At 41.3% G+C, this 19,552-nt stretch overlaps 1 protein-coding gene across 7 annotated transcripts in view; it reads right to left on the reverse strand.

Moving 5' to 3' along the window:
* CADM1 (cell adhesion molecule 1) overlaps positions 1-19,552 on the reverse strand; it is a 289,265-nt gene that overhangs the window by 9,049 nt on the left and 260,664 nt on the right. For 2 of the 7 annotated variants that reach the window (XM_073320759.2, XM_073320757.2), the window contains one exon: positions 7,702-7,755. The exons of 4 other annotated variants lie outside the window; for them this stretch is intronic. In XM_073320759.2, the coding sequence (XP_073176860.1) occupies positions 7,702-7,755 (54 nt within the window). Of the gene's footprint in view, positions 1-7,701; positions 7,756-18,772; positions 18,838-19,552 lie in introns of those variants that run through there. One more of the 7 variants, XM_073320764.2, reaches the window with a different exon arrangement.

The following is a 19,552-nucleotide window of genomic DNA, read 5'->3' on the forward strand; positions in this document are numbered from 1 at the left end:
TGCCTCCAGAGAGATGGATCAGCCTTTCTGCTTTTATTTCCAATGCTTATCAGTGTTTTGAATGGGATTCTCAAGAAGAGGAGCTTACCACCTAATGGCAGGGGCTGACTGTGTTTAAGGACTTATTTGGCTTCCCATCACCATACACCAGGGCATCTGGTGCCATCTCCTCCTCTTCCCCTGTTGTCACTAATTTCTTCACACCTTTTCGTTCTTCCTCTTTCCTCACATCTCCATATTCATGCCTTAGCCACCACTCTCCACCTAGCACTGAAAGATAAGCATCACCTCTCCTACCCAATCCTACATACAGGACACTTAACACTAACAGAGTTTCTGACTTCTAATGCAGGAAGCGCTAATGAGGCTTTTCAGTGGGGCAGGTATCACTGGGGAATCAGTTGGAGGTATCTGACCCAACCGATCCTGAAATGAACCTTTCTGTTTTTAGGGATGACTGGAAACAAATTATTTTCCTTTTATTTCAAAGTGCCACAGGACATCAGATCAGGCTATTTAATTTTTCCTATTAAATTACCCAAGTGAAAAATAAACAAACAAAAATTTGCACCTGAGATGGGAACTTACCTTCTTTTTTACTTGGTGTTTTAAATATAGGGAGTAAGGACCCCATCCTGTAGCTCAAACACACAAGACTACTACAGTAGCAGACCTACGTTATACATTATATCCACACATGCGAACGTTTTCCCAGTTGGTAGAGCTCCTTCCTGGATTGCAGGGTCCGTGCATGCTGAGTTTTCAGCTCAGTTACTAGCCCTGAAGACCAGGTATAGTTACAAAAAATGACTCAAGCCCCTTCCGAGCAGGGGGGATGGCAAGGCATTATCCTAACACAGGGAATAGTCAATGATTAATACCAGTTCGTTGTTAGAAAGAAAGGGATATTTTTGAGGGGGAGGGTGGAGTGGCAGAAGCAGCAGCTTTCCCAAGTTGGTGGCAGGAACAAAGATTTGACCTTAAAAAAAGGCATCTGCTGAAAAATGCTGCCCCCAATTTACAACACCCACTGTAGCTTCCTATCCATGATAAAAAAAAAAATCAAACAACTTTATTACGAAGGGGGAACAGGCTAGATGACAGGAACTGACAAAATGCCACATTGTTTGCTAATCCTAATAAGCTATTCTTCCTTAAGATTTGCTTTGCTCAGCACCAATTCAATTACAGATGCAACAAATCCTTCTGACATTTAATTCCCTCTTGTCAGAGAGTAGGAAATGTATACATGCTCAGCTTTCCCATTAAGATGTTAATATACATTGGAGCACGCTGGTCTCTACAGTGAATAGCATTTTTAAGGGTGTGTTTGGTTGAGAGGAAGCAATGCAGGAAGGCAAGAACCAGGTGAACATAAAACGCTGCATGTTTCTCTCTGAGCAGCAGCTACTTTGCTCTGTTCAGCAGCTACTTTGCACAGTAGCAAAAGAAAAAGAAATCATCCAACTTTTAAGTACAGTGCTTTCTAATATGTCAAAACATCTTAAAGGAAAACTGCAGTGATTTGTTTCACCACCACAGTAGAGGGCTATAACAACAACTTAATATAGGTTGAAACAATGAATTTTTAAACACTGTTGGAGTGCCCCCATGGAGGGGGGAAATGGAGCTGCTGACTCTGAATTGGGGGCTGATACAACAGCAAACATCTCAACCCGGGGGGGGGGAATGGGGTCAGCCTGATATGAACATTCTGCCCCCATTTAAAAGTACAGGGAATCGGAGACTTTGGGAGCTGTTACGAAGTTATTCTAATTGGTGGATGTACCAACTGTTACATTATCCACAAATTAAGAAATAGCTGTGCTTTGACAGTATATTAAACCTGAAGTTTTCCTTGAAATGAGCATATCTGATAAACAGTAAACCTAAGGAAACAAGGAAATGTACTTTTGATTAGCATCTATTCGACACCATAGCTCAATTCGATGTACTTCCAGATTTCTGGGGAGGATAGATTAAATAAAATAGTGAATAGTGAACCCATGGCAGTGTGCAATCTGTAGAATTTCAGTTCACTTTGCCTACCTATTTTTCTGGCTTAAGGAAAAATCCATAGCGGCCTCATGTTTACCTTTTGTGAGAGGGAGGATAAATTAGGAGAAAAAAAAAAAACAATCGAAAGCACCATGTTGGACTCTGAAAATGATCAGCAAAACTGCTTATGCATCTCTTGATTCCAGACAAATTTCTGTCTAGCATCATTTTCACAGTACCAAATGCAGTTAACAGCTGCTTTTAAAACCTGAATATCCTGTAAGTCTTTAAATATATAAATTAACAACAAACAACTTATTAACCCCAGGTTTCCAAAGCTGACATAGTATTTTGGACTTCCAGAGAAGTAATTGTTTGAAAACAACCACAATACTGGAGACTGAAAAGAAGGGAGTGGATTTTTGTGGCAGTATTCGGATAGTGTGGGCTAAAACAGCTAGAGCAAGATTGGAGCTCTAGGCTAAATTGTGGCAAATCTTTTCCAGTTAGCTGGTGAATGGTTCTGTTTGATTCTGTACTTACTGGGCCATTTTTAGATGCAATATTTTATATTTGTCCAGATCCTTTGAGTTCCTTTTTACTCTCTTTGCAAGTGGTGAGAAGTCAAGCCTTTGAGCTTGAGAAAGGCTGGATAAGATAGGACAATGGACTCATCACTTTCCCGAATTTAAAATCCCAGTCATATCTGATTTAGAAGTTAAAAAAAACAAAAAACAAAAAAAGCAACTAACTTGTAAAACTACTAAAAAACAGTGACAAACTGAAGGTTTTATTTTAAAAATCTGCACAAGAACTGAAAGCCCTAGATGACCAAGTTCAAGTCCTAGATGGAGTTTAGACCTGGTACTTAAAACTGAGAAGCTGGGTTTATATCAACCCCTCCCCCTTCCACAAAACAGCTACCCCCACAATGAGTTAAGGTTCTTCACAGTAGCTCCCAGGGTGACTAAGGGATGTGGAAGGTTTATTCACAACACTCCCAACTCCCAGAGTGCATAGAAACTTTAGGTTCTGAACTTGATGTCCAGCACCACATCACCAGACCAGACTAGCCTCAAGGAACGTTTTTAACAATGCACCTTCATAGTGGTTCTTACTGCACTTACATGCGCTTCACCATTGTGGCTCATTAAGGCTCTGTTTCTACCACCTGGGGCACAGTATAAATAAAGCACTTAAGGAGATATAGTTTGTCCCACCTCTGGTTCAGGGAACAGAGTGTTTTACTCCAATGATTTACTGTAGCTGCTATGTCTATTTCTCCTGGTTTATATTCTGCTATGTAGACCAAGGTCTTAAAACATTTTCTGGGGGGAGAAATAGGGGGTAACTGACAGCTCTGAAGTTTCTTCTGTGCACATTTGTACTGTAAAAGCCGAAGATTGATAGATCTCTTCGTGCATGTGCAGCGTGGCCGTTAATTTCGGCAATTGAGATTTACCGCTGTACTCCCACAAAAATTCCTTAACAGCGCTTCCATTTCTAAGGGGAAATTAATTTTTAAGCTGTGATGTGGGACAATTTTTTAAGTCTGTTCGTAGCTACCATACTACTCATGGTTTTGCAATACATGGATTGTGCTGGGGAAGGGAAGACAAGAGATGTTTTTTAAAAAAAACCCGTAAGCCCAATAAATATCTTACTTTTGAAAAGTAAAGTTAATGAAATACCATTTTCAAAGGTGCATAAGTGACTTAGGAGACAAAGTCCCATTTTCAAAAGTGACTTAGGAGCCCATTGACTTTCAATGAGATTTAGGCTCTGAACCTAAATCACATTTGAAAATGGGACTTTGGCCGCTAAATTACTTAGGCACTTTTGAAGACGTCACCCACTGTCTAAAAGGCATAACGTAATAAAAAAAGCCAGTCCATCTCTACTAATAATAGGAGGCTAAACAAGAAAACAGTGACCATGAACATTTTCAAACTACATTCTCTATTGAAAGAAGTATTTTGGTTGGTAAACATGCTTTGTGGTGAGTTTTATCAAGCCGCCTATGAAAACGGTATTAGTTGAAGCAGCAATAGGGTTTGGGTTTTTTTGTGCCTGTCATTATTTTGGAGAAATGTGTCATGTTCATCCATAATAGGGAAGGATTGGAATTACTACCCGGATGCAGTAGGAATGGATGATCTTATTATTCATGACAACAGTTTAGCATTAAGTGTGCTACACCTACTCTAATTTATTGATGGACTGTTTAAGACTGGTGTTAACCTGTTTGTCTTGTATTATAATTGAATTTGGTCTCTAACTTAAACTATAGAAATTCAAGGAGTTCATCCTTCAATCAATAAAGCTCCTCTGCGGTGACCCATTTCAAGACAGCTTCATAAAAAATAATGTATCTTGTTTTAATAAATTTAATCACTATGACAGCTGCTCAATGTTTATTGGCTGTTTCTTCAGACATCTCTCTGCTAGAGAATGAAGCCACACTTACAATCAATAGTAATTGATTAATCAGCATCCCCCTTGAACAAAGATGCTAATCAGGTTTTGATTAGCTAATCAAACCAGATGCAGAGGCTACATGGTTGTTCCTTGATTGTTCAGCGTTTTACAAGATGTGTATCAACACTGTTGAGAAAAAAAAAAGATGACCATAATGCATCTGTGGGGAGGGAAAATACAATTTACTGAATTAATGTAACTGGATTACAATCATAAGCAAAAAAAATCTTGGCACTTGTGACAGCTCAGTGATTGACAAGACTATAGCTATGATATCCCTGATATTATGGTACCAAGGAGGGGTTGATGAGGGAATAATTTCACATGAGTTCCTGTGAGCATAAAACAAATTATTTCACACCAATAGGGTCTTGTTATGTTACAGAGCAAATGTTTGAGACTCATAGGGACAGATGTAGCTCAAGCAGCAAAAGTCATACAGGCCACTGGAAACTACCTACCGAGATGCAGGGAAATAGATGTATTATATAATTGTACAGTTGGGAGAGCCCCTGGGGAACTGTTTGTCAGGGTATGAATACCAGAAATGAATGGCATACTGAGCAAACCCTGTTGCTGAACTAGCATTTAATGATGCCAGAGCTCATCAATAATTTGCAGCCTGGAGGGGCTTCCTGTTCAACTCTGGGTGCAATTCAAGGTGGTGCTATTCATTTTTGAAGCCCAACGTGCTTGAATGGTGGCTAGCCACCAAAATGCCGGGCTCTTGACATACATGTAAAGGACAGGAGATCAACTGGACACTCACTCATAGGCCTTAGAACTGGAAGTTTGGAGGCTGGGCATTTTCAGCAGGTGGCTCTCAACTCTGGAACTTACCTTTACCATATGTCGGAGAGCCTGAGTTTGCTGACTGACCTGGGCATGACAGACAGCCCATCTGGCTACTCAGGATATGTCTACATTGCAATAAAACACCCACAGCAGGCCTGTGCCTGCTGACTTGGGCTTGCAGGGTTGGGGTTGTAGGGCTATAAAATTGCAGTGTAGACCTTTGGACTGGAGCCTGAACTCTGGGACCCTTCCCTCTCGCAGTATCCCAGAACCCAGGCTCCAAGCTGAGCCTGAATATTTACACTGCAATTTTACAGCCCCACAGCCTGAGACCCTGGAGCCCAAATCAGCTGACCCTGGTCAGATGCAGGTGTTTTTTTTGCAGGTAGACATACCCTCAGACTTTTGCTTAAGGGGTTAGTGTTTTCTGGTTTATAGCTAAGGAAGGGTATGAGACACTTTTGTAATTCTAAGTTATGTTGACGTCTAAAGTTGGTGGCGTTCATCTCTCGACACATGCACATAACTTATAAAACAGCTTTTAAAAAATCTACACAATTTTAATAACCTAGAGACCAAGTTCTCAAAACACATGGTCTGTTTTACATCTGCAAAAACATACCAAATGGGCATGTGTTCATGCAAACAGGACACTTTCTCACCTGCTTAGTATGGGCAGGTGTTTGCAATGGATTTTGTGAAGATTTTTGAAAATTTAGCCTTACGTTTTAAAGCTCCACATAGAAAAACACACCTATCAGCAGAAAATATGCTATCCTGTCAATGCCTCTAGATAGAATGAGTCATTGGCTGCATTGGAAGCATAATGGCAAAATTAAACAAAATTATTACCTTGTCCCTATGCCAGTCAGTACTATCCATTCCTTAACAGTCTGCTACACTCAGTTTGAGAGTTTGTGCTGTGGTCAGGAATTTGAGAGGCAGCTCCACTCAAAAAGCAGTGACAGGAGTGATAGAAGAGATTAATTTCAGCCATTTGACTAGGGAATTCCTCTCTAAGTTATTCAGTTATAATTTTTTTGTTTTTAGTTAACTATCAAATCAAAACAATCATTTCCCCTCCATACATTGATACAACACAAGCACCTGGTACTTCTTAGCTATCAGGACTGGCTCAGGCCTGCCGTATCGTTATCAGCACCGCCGGGCTCTACAGCTGTGGTACAGCTCACGGGAGGTCTTATTCTGATAAAACGCATAGTAGTTACAAAATGTCTAACCTCCTGGCCAATTTACACCTCTAGTGGCACACACAAAAAGACGCCAATAAGTTTACTGGGAATAAAACAAAACTTTTATGAATAAAAAAAGGTATAAAATTGGACTGTTTTTTACTACAAAATGGAGAAGCATCAAATCAAGAAGATGCTTCTGGGCAGAGCTGTTCCCAAGTACCCGTGCACTCTGTAACCAGTCCCCCACAAAAATAGCCAGGAGTCCCACAATGGAAGCAGGACTTAAAGTGGGTCTACTTCTCCATGATTTTGTGTACCACGCACCATTCTGATCCCTGAAGGGGAACCCACATGGCCCCATTTCTTTCGTGGCTGTTTAAAAGTCTCACATGGTGCCTCACAGTTGATGTGCACTCAAGACCTCACAGCACAAATAAAAATGGGTCAGTAAAACAAACAATTAGAAGTGAAGCAGTGACAACAGGTGCTAAATGAGAGTATTTAGAATGTTCAGAAGGCGCTCATCTGACTGGCTGAGAGACCAAGTGATTTAACATACGTCTATGTACCACAGTTTATGTCTTTGTTTCAACTACATCCACCCCCGCAATCACCCGCTGAAGAGAGGTGTGTTTCTTAATTTGTAACCGTAATGCCTGCATTTGTGTATCAGCAATAAAACCTACTTCTGCAAGTTGCTCAGTCTGCTGTGAAAAAAAGGTTCAAAGCATCTAATTAATTTACATTATAGCACGTGATAAAAGAATTGTACCCTTCTCTCCCCACTTGAGATAATCATGTCATGACAATTTCCCAGCATAACATGAAGTAGCAGGCAGGGTAGATTTAGTGCAAACTGCATTTTTATAGACATTCATACAATCCAACATCCAGGAGTGTTTTACAAATGTAACAACATTTCAACTGAACCATTCCCTAATTTGGATTAAAACATTATTTCAAGCGACTGAACTTATAGTAGCTGTTCGACAGCCTGAAATATGAATCACATCGTATTGCATACATTTCCCTGCCCCCACTCTGAAATATGTTAATATGTAAATGCATGCCAATATTGAGAGAGGAAAAAAGCAGAAAACAAGGATTCTGTATTTGATTAACGGCTACACAACAGCAACTATGCAATGCAAAATGGCCAAGATGCAGAAATCAAAGTGGAAGCAGTATCCACAGATTGAACACAACAGTGTTTTACCTAATTACTAGCCCTTACCTGAGAGATCCCCATAGTCCAGTTCCTCTGCGGAATTTGGCAACTGAGTAAAGCCTTACAAGTAAAAACAAACTCGTTTTTCTTTATATTCCTCAAGGGACAACAACAATACACTTAACAATTGAGGATGGATTTACTGGAAAAAAAAGTGAGTCAGTCACTTGCCACCTTTGGATGGTTTGAATAGATTAGCTTGTAAATGCAGTTCTCCAATCGTCTACTTTAGTACTGATAGACTGTCAGAAAGATTCCTCAGTCTACACTGTTTAAAACACATGAAACATGAAGGTGAATGTTCAAAATCACTCATCCATAACAGCATGCAAAAACCCTTCCCAAACCTTGATTGTTAACTGTCAAATGGTGTGATGTATCACTTTATTACAGTTCTATTTAGATTACACGAGAGTGTATGTAAAATTTTATTTCTAGTTACAATACAAATTGAAATCCTTGGCCAATGTTGACACAAACAGCATTTTATCAATTTATGGATATCTTGGATAAAAAGGTTACCTACCTTTCCATAACTGTTGTTCTTTGAAATGTGTTGTGCATGTCCATTCCATTGTGTGCGCGCGTGCACCTCAGACAGTGTCAAGAGATTTTTCCCTCAGCAGTACCTATCAGGGCAACAGGAGTGCCCTCCGGTGCCTTCCACCGCTGCATGCAGGTAAAAAGGGCCACGTTGCCCCCGGCCCCCCTTCAGTTCCTTCCCACTAGAAAGGCTCTGATAAAGAGGGGAAGGAGGGTGGGTTGTGGAATGGACATGTGCAACACATCTTGAAGAACAGTTACAGAGAGGTAAATACAAGGTTTTTCCCCTTTGAGCAATTGCACATGTCCATTTCACTGTAGGTGACTCAAGCAGGGAGGGAGACTCATGTGTGGGCCGAACAGACACTGCTACCTAAAATCTCCAATTAGAGACTCAGGGACGCAGATACACCTGCAGTGGAGCACCCATAGGGACACAACTCGAAGAAGAGTGAACGCTGACATGGCCACACTGGGGCTATTAGAATAACGTGAGCAGAATCTTTCTTGACTTTGGACAAGACTTTGGTCAAGAGCAGAACTGGAGGGAAGGCACACAACAGGCCTCCTGACCAGGGTCAGAGGAATGCATCGGTCAGTGAACCTGGGCTGTGACCTGCTCAGGAACAAAATCAACGACTTTCTTTGCTCTTGTTGTAAGCAGGTCCACTTGGAGTTCCCTGCCGCAGGAAAATGGACCTGGACACATCTGGGCTCAGAAACCACTCGTGGTGATCTGCAAATGACCTGCTCAGGCAGTATGCCAGAGAGTTTTGAACTCCTGGAAGGTAAGCAGCTCTCAGGTTGATAGAACTAGTGAGTAGAGCCAGTGACTTATGGAGGAGCAAAAGGAAACTCCCTCATGACCTCCCGCAGGTTCTACCCCCGCTACAGGGAGGACAAGATCTGAGCAGATACTTGAACCACCAGGTCTACTGACGATGGGCCAGCACGTACACCAGGGCTAACCAACCCTACAGTTCTCTGAGGTATAGCCTGACGTACTGCATCACGTAATGCACACCGCTGTGTCTCCTAGAAGTTTGAGGCAATTCTGACAGATCATGAGCAATGACCTGCATTGATTGGAACTTCTGCTCCAGCAGGAAAGCCCTGGCCTTTGTCAAGTCCAGGACTGCCTCAATGAATCCCATTTGAACAGGCGTCAGGATAGATTTCTCCATCTTGATTAGGAAACCTGGCGTGTTGAAAACAGACTGAAGAGTGGCTACACTATAGAGTACCTGAGACCTAGACCAGCCTCTCACTAGCCAGCCATCTAGGTAGGTGAATACTCGGATTCCTGGCCTTTGCAGGGTGCTGCTACTGCAGCCATGCATTTTGTGAATACGCGAAGGGCTGCTGCGAACCAGTAGTGGGATCCATTGACCATGAATCAGAGAAGCTTTCTGTGGCTCTGGTGAGTCGCCACATGAAAATAAGCATCCTTTAAGTCAAGAGCAGTATACCGGTCCCTGCGATCTAAGGAAGGGATAATAGACACTAGAGTAACCAGCCAGAATTGTGTGGTCTTTTGGAACTTGTTTCGCTGCTTTAGGGCTAAAATAGGCCTGATACTCCCTTTGCCTTTGGGATTAGGAAGGAATAAAATCCCTTCTCTCTGAAGGGCATGGAACTTCCTGCATGAGCTCCATGAGGAGGGGAGACAACCTCCTGAAGTAGTATGCTCTCCTCAAAGTGGTCCCCGAAGAGTGACAGGGATGGGGTACAGAAACAAATTGAAGGGTGTATCACAGTTCCACTGTCCATAAAACCCACTGATCCATGTTGATGAGAGTCCAAACACTTAGGAAATGGGAGAGGTGATTGGGGTGGGGAAAGATGGCACCGTGGGGAGTGGTACACTGCTCTTAACCAACAGGTCAAAATGATTGTTCAGGAGACCCAATCTGCCCAGAACTGGCAGCTGCAGAAGAGCGAGGACGAGGTGGTCACCTCTTGTAACTTCTACTTTTTGTGGACAGGTTCTGGGTACATGGCAAGAAGGGATAAAGGTATCGGGAAAGCTCTGAGTGGAACGGCTTTCTTATTCCCACCAGTGTGTAAGTCCCCAGAGACTTAACAGTCACCCCTGAATCCTTAAGACTATGAAGCCTCTCCTCTGTCTTATTGGAAAAGAACGTGAGGCCTTCAAATGAGGCCTTGAGTGGTTTGTTGTACCTGTGGGGGAAGACCTGATGACTGCAGCCAAGATGAACGTGCAGGGTGATGGTCGAAGCCGTTGCTCGAGCCAGAGTCCACCATATTCTATGAATTAAAGTGGTCTTGGCAGCGAATTCGCCCTCCTCCACCATAGCAGCGAATTCCTGCTTTTGCCTCATCAGGAAACTTGTCTCTGAACTTCAGGGTACTTCACAGGCTGAAATCGTGCTGGCCCAGCAGAGCCTGCTGGTTTGCAACCCTAAGCTGTAAAGCTTCCTGCCAAACAGGTCTAGCTTTTTCGCTTCTTTTCCTTTAGATATTGAGGCCCAATGTCTCTTCTTCAGCAACAGCAGCAACTACCAGGAAGGCTGGAGGAGGGTGATTATAGAAGCGCTTGAATCCCCATGAAGGGACATATCTTCTCTCCATCCTTTTAGCAGTGGTTGACAGGGAAGATGGGGTCTACTATAAAACCTTGACAGGTTCCAGGATAGTCTCATGAATAGGGAGAGCTACCCTAGAGCGTCCTCCAGAGGCTAAAATGTCCACAAGCGTGCATGACCTTTCCTGTACATCTTCTGGTTCGAGATACAGAGCTGCAGCCACCCTCTTCAACAAAGTCTCAGTGAGCTCTGAAATCAACAGGAGGGTGAGAGTTTGGCTCAGTCACTACCACTCATCAGATGATGAAGAGGAGGCAGCTCAGGATTGTTGAGGAGGTCCCTCGTCTAATTCCTCCACAGGACAGTCCTGAGCATTCACCTCCACCTGCATGACCCTGGAGGAGGGAAGACTGACCTTGTTGCAGATGCTCCCAGCATCTAGGTGCTGTGTAAGGGTGGGAAGGGAGCGAAGAGACTCTAGAACATGGAAGGAAGCCCCCAGGGTTCCAAAAGGGCCATTGATATGGAGGCAGGGCCCAGCTGTATGCAGGCCATTGGTCCTTAGCGTGCTGCAGCTGTGACCAGTACCATGATGGGCAAGCACCCCACTGCAGTTGCTGGGCATGCTTAGGGTAAGACACACATGATCAGATGGACTCCGTTACCTCAGATCACAGTGGAGCTGACCCTATCGGGGCCGGGGAGGCCAGCTCTGAGTCTAGAGATGAGGGTGCCGGTGAGATCATCACTGGCTTTCACTAGATATAGCCCTATGGAGAGGGGCCACAACTACAGAAGCCACCAGTACTGAATGGTGCTCTGGGGTTGGAACTAGGACCCTGGGAACATGTGCTTCCAATCCTGGTACCAGGCGTGATACCCAAACAGCAGGGGAAGCTGCCACCGATAGGTTAAGCAACTCTCTGGCTGCCTCGAAAGCCTTGGCTGTAGACAGCACCAGAAAGGGCTCCGGAGTCTATGGTACTGAAAGGTGTGCTGGTCCTTTGAGGATTGGTTGTAATGGACCTGTCCCAGCCTCTGGAGTCAGCAATCCCTCCTGGCTTACTGACTGTGTCTGGGAATGGCTCCTCTTTGAGAGCACCTCCGAGTTTCTGTCTCTGCTCAAGTGCCTTCACCATAGACTTCGAAGGTCCCAATACAGTGTGTTTGGGAGACTCGCATTGTCTCTTCTTGGGTACTAGCAATGAGCATCTGCTTCTGGACTCCTAACAGGGGGAGCACTCCTAAGTGACTTGGACGTGCTCAGACACATTCAGAGTGGGAAAGTTCTAAGGGCAGGCAAAGCAGAGACTCCACAAGCAGGTACTTGAGTCTGGCAGCCCGATCCTTTTTCAACTGGGCTTTGAACCTTTTACAAACATGACACTTGTCACTCACCTACGCCTCTCCCAGACACTTAAGACAGATGGGGTGTGAGCTGCTCACTGGCACAAGACTTGATACATGAGACAGAGGCATTAGTCCAATACAAGGCTCTGAACCCTACTCTAGAAAAACACGACCCTAAATTTATTCTAAATATGCACAAACACTACACTAGACTTCAAAACTAGTTCTACAGCTACGATACACACCAAAAGGAGGGAGGCTTGCAGATACACAGCATGGTGCTCCAACAACCATCACTAGCAGGAGGAAGTGACGAAGTGGGGTCGGTGGCACATGGCCCTTTGTCCCTGCGTGCAGTGGCATGAAGCACCAAATGGCACTTGCACTACCCTGAGGGGTACTGCCGAGGGGAAAAAATCTTCAACAACTGTGCATGAGACGCGCACCTACAGTGGAATGGACACGTGGAATCACTCGAACATATTTCAAAACGGCACCACAGCTGTACAAGCAGATGGCAGGTTCTATCTCCAGTGAAAAAAATCTGATACGGAAAACGATTTTCTTTTTAATTTCAAAATTTGATCTGTTTGTGGAAAAGTATCCTCAAAGCTGATAAAGCAGTTAGGCAGGAGAAACCCCTTCTGTGACCTTTGAATATTAAGAGCTATTGCAAGCTACCACTACAACCCAACTAGCTTTGGTTTGAACAGTCATATCCTTTTTCAGTGTGTTTGAAAAAAAGTTTTTTGAGGGGTTGACGGGAAGCATAGAAAATTTAGTTCAGCCAGGACAGTCTTATTCTTTACTACTTTGTTAAAGTGCCAGCACAAATAAAGTATCCAAAGGTCAAAGAAACCTATTGAATTAAGGGAGAACACCCAGTGCAATGAAGTAAACTGGTACTTGTAATAAACTGCTGTTGCAAGTGACTGGATGCCAAAGAATGTACACTCAGATTTATATACACTAAGAAATAGTATGGTTGTAGCTGAACTGCTGCTGACCACATTGGCCGTGCATGGACAAGGCAAACTATGGCCAGCACCAGATTACCTAAAAATTGCTGACAACGGATTGCTGCTCTTTCCTAGAGTGGACAGGGCCTTGGCTGTATGAGCAGAAATAATACCCAAGTCTCCGGAGATTTCATTGGTTGAAAGTGTTCTTTTGCAGAAATGACTTTATCCATTGTATAAAGACACATTACCGTTATTCAAATAATAATTATAAATGGGCAACAAAAAGTACCGTAACAATATAGTTGCAAATCTTAGAAAGTTAATCCCTCTCATTTACGTGGCCCAATGAGTATCAAAGAACTTTACATATGCTCCAAAAAGGATAGTTGGTACTGAGGAATGGCAAAAATGGAGTTTAGAGCTTGTGTTTACTTCAAGTTCTCTTTTGACTGGAGAGGGAAGACTGTATAGGAAGACTGTAGGGAGGTATTTTTTTTTAATAAGATCAAGATGTTTATACAATATTGTTGATCTGCAAAATTTCCCCAGTAGAAAGCAGCAGTCAACATACACCTCATTAGAGATGAAACTGTCATTTCATTAGAGATGAAACTGTCATTTTCAATGACAGTGTTTAAAATACACCACGTCATCTGGAATCTACTGCTTGAATTATCTACTAACGTAGAAAACCATTTAGATTAATGGCAAGAAATTTGTTTTCGCACCACTGTTAGATTTCAGGAAGCTACACAGTTTTTACTGTAATATGATCATCTTTGTATAAATATAATTAGAGTTGACTCTCAGAAGAATTAGACATGCAAACCTGTGCTCTGAAGAGCAGCCATTCAATTTTTATCTCACTAAAACTGCATCTGTACAATGTTCTCTTTCACTTAAAGGGAAGTTCGTTTTCTCAATAATGAAAAAAGGGCAACGTTGCATTTTTTATGAAGCAAAGAATCTTTTTTTTAAAAGGAAATGTAACCATTCAGCAATTCAGTTTCTACCTGCACCTGGTACATTCAAAAATGTCACCAAACAGCATTAAAACCTGTTGCGAGGCATTTTAGATATGTGGTAAATTACTTCTTGATTTTTCTCATTAAACTTTCATATTGACTATTAAAGTCCTCTCTCTTCATTTCTGATTAAAATGTATGCTAAGTCCTTTGCAACTTCTTTAAATAAATGAAAGTTAACTTTTCACTCCAATGCAATTTTGCTGCCAAATAAAACTTAAAAAGGTAAAAACATCGAGTTACAAGTTTCATTTCTTCCAGGTACAGATGTTTAAGTGATTACGTTAGTATACCATCTATTTATTCAGATTTATATTGACAAAATAACATTGTGTGGCATGCCATAAATAATCTCTATTTTTTAATGCAACAATTAATTTTCTTTCCTTATAAGACAGGAAATATCAAATTATGGGTTCTATTTTATGTTAATCATTTTACACCAGTCGACAGACATCTTAAAACATATGTAGAGCTCTTTGTGTTGTTTTATTTAAATTGCCCCAAGGATTGGACGTGCAAGGTAACATTTTAAATTATTACATTTACTATTAGGGTTATACATTAAGGGGAAAATTTTCAAATGGAACAAACAGCAGTTAGGCGCCCACCGTTGCCCATTTATGTCAATACAGAAGCCAGCATGAGATTGTTCTTTACTGGACTGTTTATATGGCCAAGATTTTCAAAAGTGGCGAGTGCTTTCAGATGACTCACTTTGGGATGCCATCTTAAGCCTGATTTTCACAGTGGGTGACTGTTAGAAAGGAAACAGTAACTTAACAACACATTGGCCATTTATGTTACCATCAACATCAAAACCCCCTCATGTGCTACCAATTACCTATTTCCCTCCTTAGCATGAACATCTACCATGTTGAGGTGGATAATATTTTTTCCTCCCCCACCCTCTAATCAGATGTTGCGGTCACAGACATTTTATTATGAAATGCTGCCTTCCTGCTTTGTCAGCTTTAGGAGGGGTTTTTTTCAACCAATTTCTTTCCTTGGTATTAGCCGTGGGAGTTCAGTCTGCACTAAAATGGTAAAGATGATAGCTGAAATGCCATTGAAAACTTCTCTTCCATTCATTAGCCTCTTCAGGGTGTGCTTTTGCAACGTGTATGCTGTTAGCAGGATCCCTTGATTGAATTACAGTTTCTGAATGTCATTTTTATGTAAATATGTTAAATATTAAATCAGTTAAATATGTACACACGTAGAATGGATGTGCCATTTGTAGTGAAGTACAATGTGCGCTGGTTTTTATCTTATTTTTTAAGCTGGTTTAGCGCTTGTTTAAAACTGACTTGAGGTATGAACTTGAGAAAATTATAAAGTTCAGATATTGCCTTTGCTGTGGCAACACAGTGCATTATGAACAAAAGCATGACCTCAGATACATGCTTTATTTATATAGGCGGTAAAAGAATGAGTTGGACAATTATAGAGAGAAGTTGCTTAAAGGATAGATGACCTACGAGGCTAAGCTCCTAAGCCTACCATAGAACGAAAGACTTTAAACTGTTAAAGCAAATAAATTTAGATGTTGGCAGATGCGGAGTTGGGGGAATGGACCTGGCCTGTTCTCCAAAGTCTATGGGGTTAGATGTTTAATTATTTTTGCCATGGCTATACCATGTTCAACCCTCGCATTAATTCTATTGGTGCAGGGAATTGGGATTTCAAAATGCGTGGGGGAGCTTCAGCCCCATTGGCCCTATGAAGTGAAAAAATAAAAAGGGAAAGCGGATTTTTTAATTTTTTCAGTAAAACCAGTTTACCGCAGTGCAGCAGAAACCCAAGCACTACTGCCAGCCATGACCATGCGGTTAGCGTTCTGATAATGAACAGTGCAGAGAAAGGAAAAAAATGCACAAGAAAATTTAGTCAAGCTTTCCTTTTTAAACAGAAGAGTTAATAAAAGTTCGTGCTTTAAGTCACTCATGCATGACTGTTGCAAATTCTGTACCATGAGAAAACAGGAATGGCAGGGTTTTTTCGGCTGTTGTTTTACATGCACACACGCACTCACACATGCACGCACGCACACACACACACAGCTCCTCTTTTCCAGGCCTCTAGGATACACTCCAAAAATTGTAATCACTCAAAAAAACCTTTCCGAGATCGTAGTTTTGTACATATATCACAAGCCATAAATTCCACTCTTACATTCACATTTTCTTTACTACCAATCTATTGGATTTAAATTTTTAATTAATTTTAGGCGTTTTTTTGGAGAAAATCCATTTGGTTTTATATCATGCCCATGCATTTCTAATCATTCGTGTACATGCTCACTTGGCTTGGTAAGAACAAATGGCCAACACACAAACATCCGGTATACTCCATACACACTCCAGCAACACAAGCTTGGAAAGAAACCCAAGAGTCTTCATGGGAAAATAACCCTTTAAGAGGGAGCTATTGTGGAGTTCAGGTACATTTTTAAGGCTGAAAAGACTGTCACAGCTAGTTTGTCTAGCACATCTTGTCATTCAAGTTGTGTCTGTGATAAACCTGACAACTCTCTCACTTGTACATTAACAAACTGAAAAACAGGTGCTTCTTGGTATAATAGAGCCCTCCCAGGGCTTTCCCTAAACAGTTAAATAATTAAAGCTATTAGTAGGTATAGTTAACAAATATTTGTTATTTTGCTGCAACTGTGTTCCAGTGGGATTTCCTTCGGCAACATGAACATTTCAACTGTTGAAATGTACCCACAGCAACTCTTCACAACAGTTATGGATTCAATGACTTCATTTTGATACCTCTGACACTCCCTCCCAGTAGCCCAGGTTCTCCCAGAGATCAACGAAAGTGTTATTTCAGACAAAGAAGATGTCAACCTTGGTATAGTTTACTCGTCCTAGTTTATGGACTGTTAGACCCTTCTAACTCTCCCCACAGTGACACAGAGAACAGGTTTACTTGCAAATGGCTATGATTTTAGATAGACACCAAAAAAGATGTGTTAATACAAATTTTGGGTATTATATGAACCAGGTATCCTAAAACTGGACATATTAAGCTTTTCTTATACAGATCCCTAAGGTTTGAGACATGGCATCCCCATAATGTTTTTTAGTTTCTTATTTTTGCTTTAGTATCAAGAGGAATTAAAATGGTAAAAGCCTCTAATCCATCAACTCTTCTCTGGCTGTAAAGTGCTGATCAAGCATCAGGAAAACCCAGTAACCTAAAATCGTTACGGTGAGCGGGTTTCACACAATTTGCTATGTTTAGTATTGAATCAAGCCACATGGGTAAAAGGAAAATAAAAAAAGGAAGAACTTGATTTACTCCAAAGTCAAGCCATGAGTATTCCTGCAACATCCTACTCCATTTCAGATGTTTCTAATATCGTCAATGGTTTCTAAGGAAAGTCTCAAGCTTATGACTTGGTAGATATAGTAAAATAAAGGTGGAAAAGTCTTGCAAATATTTTGTTTTAAACTGCATGAGCAGTAGGACCTGTCTGGTGATCTGAGTAGGTGCTGAGTGTGCTATTAGCAGGAGGACTGAAATTCAAGACCCAGTCTTGGCCTTGCTCTTGTCCTAGCAGCGGCCAGGGCACTTGATAAAGCTCATGCAGCCTCCCTATATTTCTCTTGAGACCTCCAATTATTCAAGGAGTAGTATGTACTAGCCTTGTAAAGGCACATGTCCAGACTTCTTTTGCCAGGGGATATGGCCTCTGTAGCACAGAGCCTTTGATAATGAGATCAGGAAAGGAGGAGCAAGTAAATAGAGGCTAAATATAAAGAGATCCCCCGTGATCACAGGATGCCTGTGGAGTAGGAAAGAAATAGAAGTAGGATTTTCACAAGCACTCAGTGTTGGCCTAACTCTGCGCCTGGGAAGCCCATGTTAAAACTCCTAGCCAGCGTTTGGCCGACACTGAGTGGTTTTGAAAATACCACTCCTAATCTTTATGGCTACACGTTTTGTTGCTAACTTAGTCATCCTAATTAGTCCAAGATATTTTCAAATTCCACAGTCTACCTGAAAGTATGAGGAATTTTAAAATGTCTAATAGAGAGTAATAGCATTCACTCACGAACACTGCAGAAATAAGCCTGAAGGGCGGGAATGAGTCACTAAATCAGGAAATTCTGGATAAAACTGATTAATGACTAGGATTGGGGTGTGGTGGAGCAACATTAACAGAGGCACGATGGTGCACTATCCTAGGAATCTGAAATTTAGTATCTCAGTCGATTCCTGAATCAGAGATTAGAGGTGGAAAAGAGCTAGTGTTAATTCATTCAGCACATCTCCCATTGTGCATTTTTTACAGTCGTAGAATTTTACTTAGCCAACTTTTTCAAAAGTCCATAGTACTATTTCATCTGTATTTGCCTGTAGTTTTATTTGAAGTTCTAAAAATGTGTAGCATTGAACAGACACTGTCTGTCATCATAATTTAGAGGGGGAGGTGGGCAGTATATGAATAATATGAAAACATCCTAAAAAGATTTCTTGAGCAAATTGAAAAAAATGTATCGTAAATTAGATTGCAAGTTCTTCAGGACAAGGACTGTTTTCCTCCTTTTTGTATTGTTTATTATCATCATCGTATTCATTTAATTTCTCAGTCCCCCTTCCTTCATTGTTGCTAAAGATAGGTCTCACTAGACGAGAAAGTGATTATTCCACATTATGGATGTATTGGCTTACCAAATTTCAGGGTGAAACTTGGAACAGTTGCTGAAAGTGAAAAAAGAATTAATATTAATCCCTTTACTTCCCCCAAAATATGGATTAGAATTCATTAGAACTGCCAGGCTGGCGTCATTTTGTTTTAAAAATAAATAATGTGTGTCAAGATTTTTGTATGCTGGAGTATTGGCCTGAAGTGAATATTTGAACATGGTTTAAAAATAGGGAACAAGAAAAGCTGTCAAGCTGATAGACTAATTTGAACAGAAGACAAGGATTGGTTTGCTAGACTGCTATGACAATGAGAAGAGTTAATGTTGGTGTTTGTTTTAAAAAGCTCTTCCACAGGGTGATGATGAAAACTTTACTCCCGATCTATGAGATGAGAGGGTCTTCTGTGGAACGGCTACAGAATATCAAAAATATCACTTGTCTCTAACAGACTTACGGGATTCAAGTTCTCCACAAACCAAAAAAACCCAAAAAACCCAAAACCCACTACTGAAAATTTTATGCATCTCTTAAAAAATTAAACTTGAGTTCATATTTTCAAAAGCCAGATTTCTTTTTAATCTTTGATGTGATTACCCCAGTAATAAGGATTACTAAAAATCAGTCGCTCCCTTTGTACTGCTCTTACATACATGCCATTTCATTCAGTTTTGGGAATTGCTGCTAGTCTAGGACTGTAACAATTGGTGGTTAAACTCAACAGAAATGACAAGACTAGACGTCCTTTCAAGCCTTAAAAATTATGTTATAT

This window comes from Lepidochelys kempii, chromosome 22 (assembly GCF_965140285.1).
Source record: "Lepidochelys kempii isolate rLepKem1 chromosome 22, rLepKem1.hap1, whole genome shotgun sequence".
In the NCBI taxonomy this organism is placed as follows: domain Eukaryota; kingdom Metazoa; phylum Chordata; order Testudines; family Cheloniidae; genus Lepidochelys; species Lepidochelys kempii.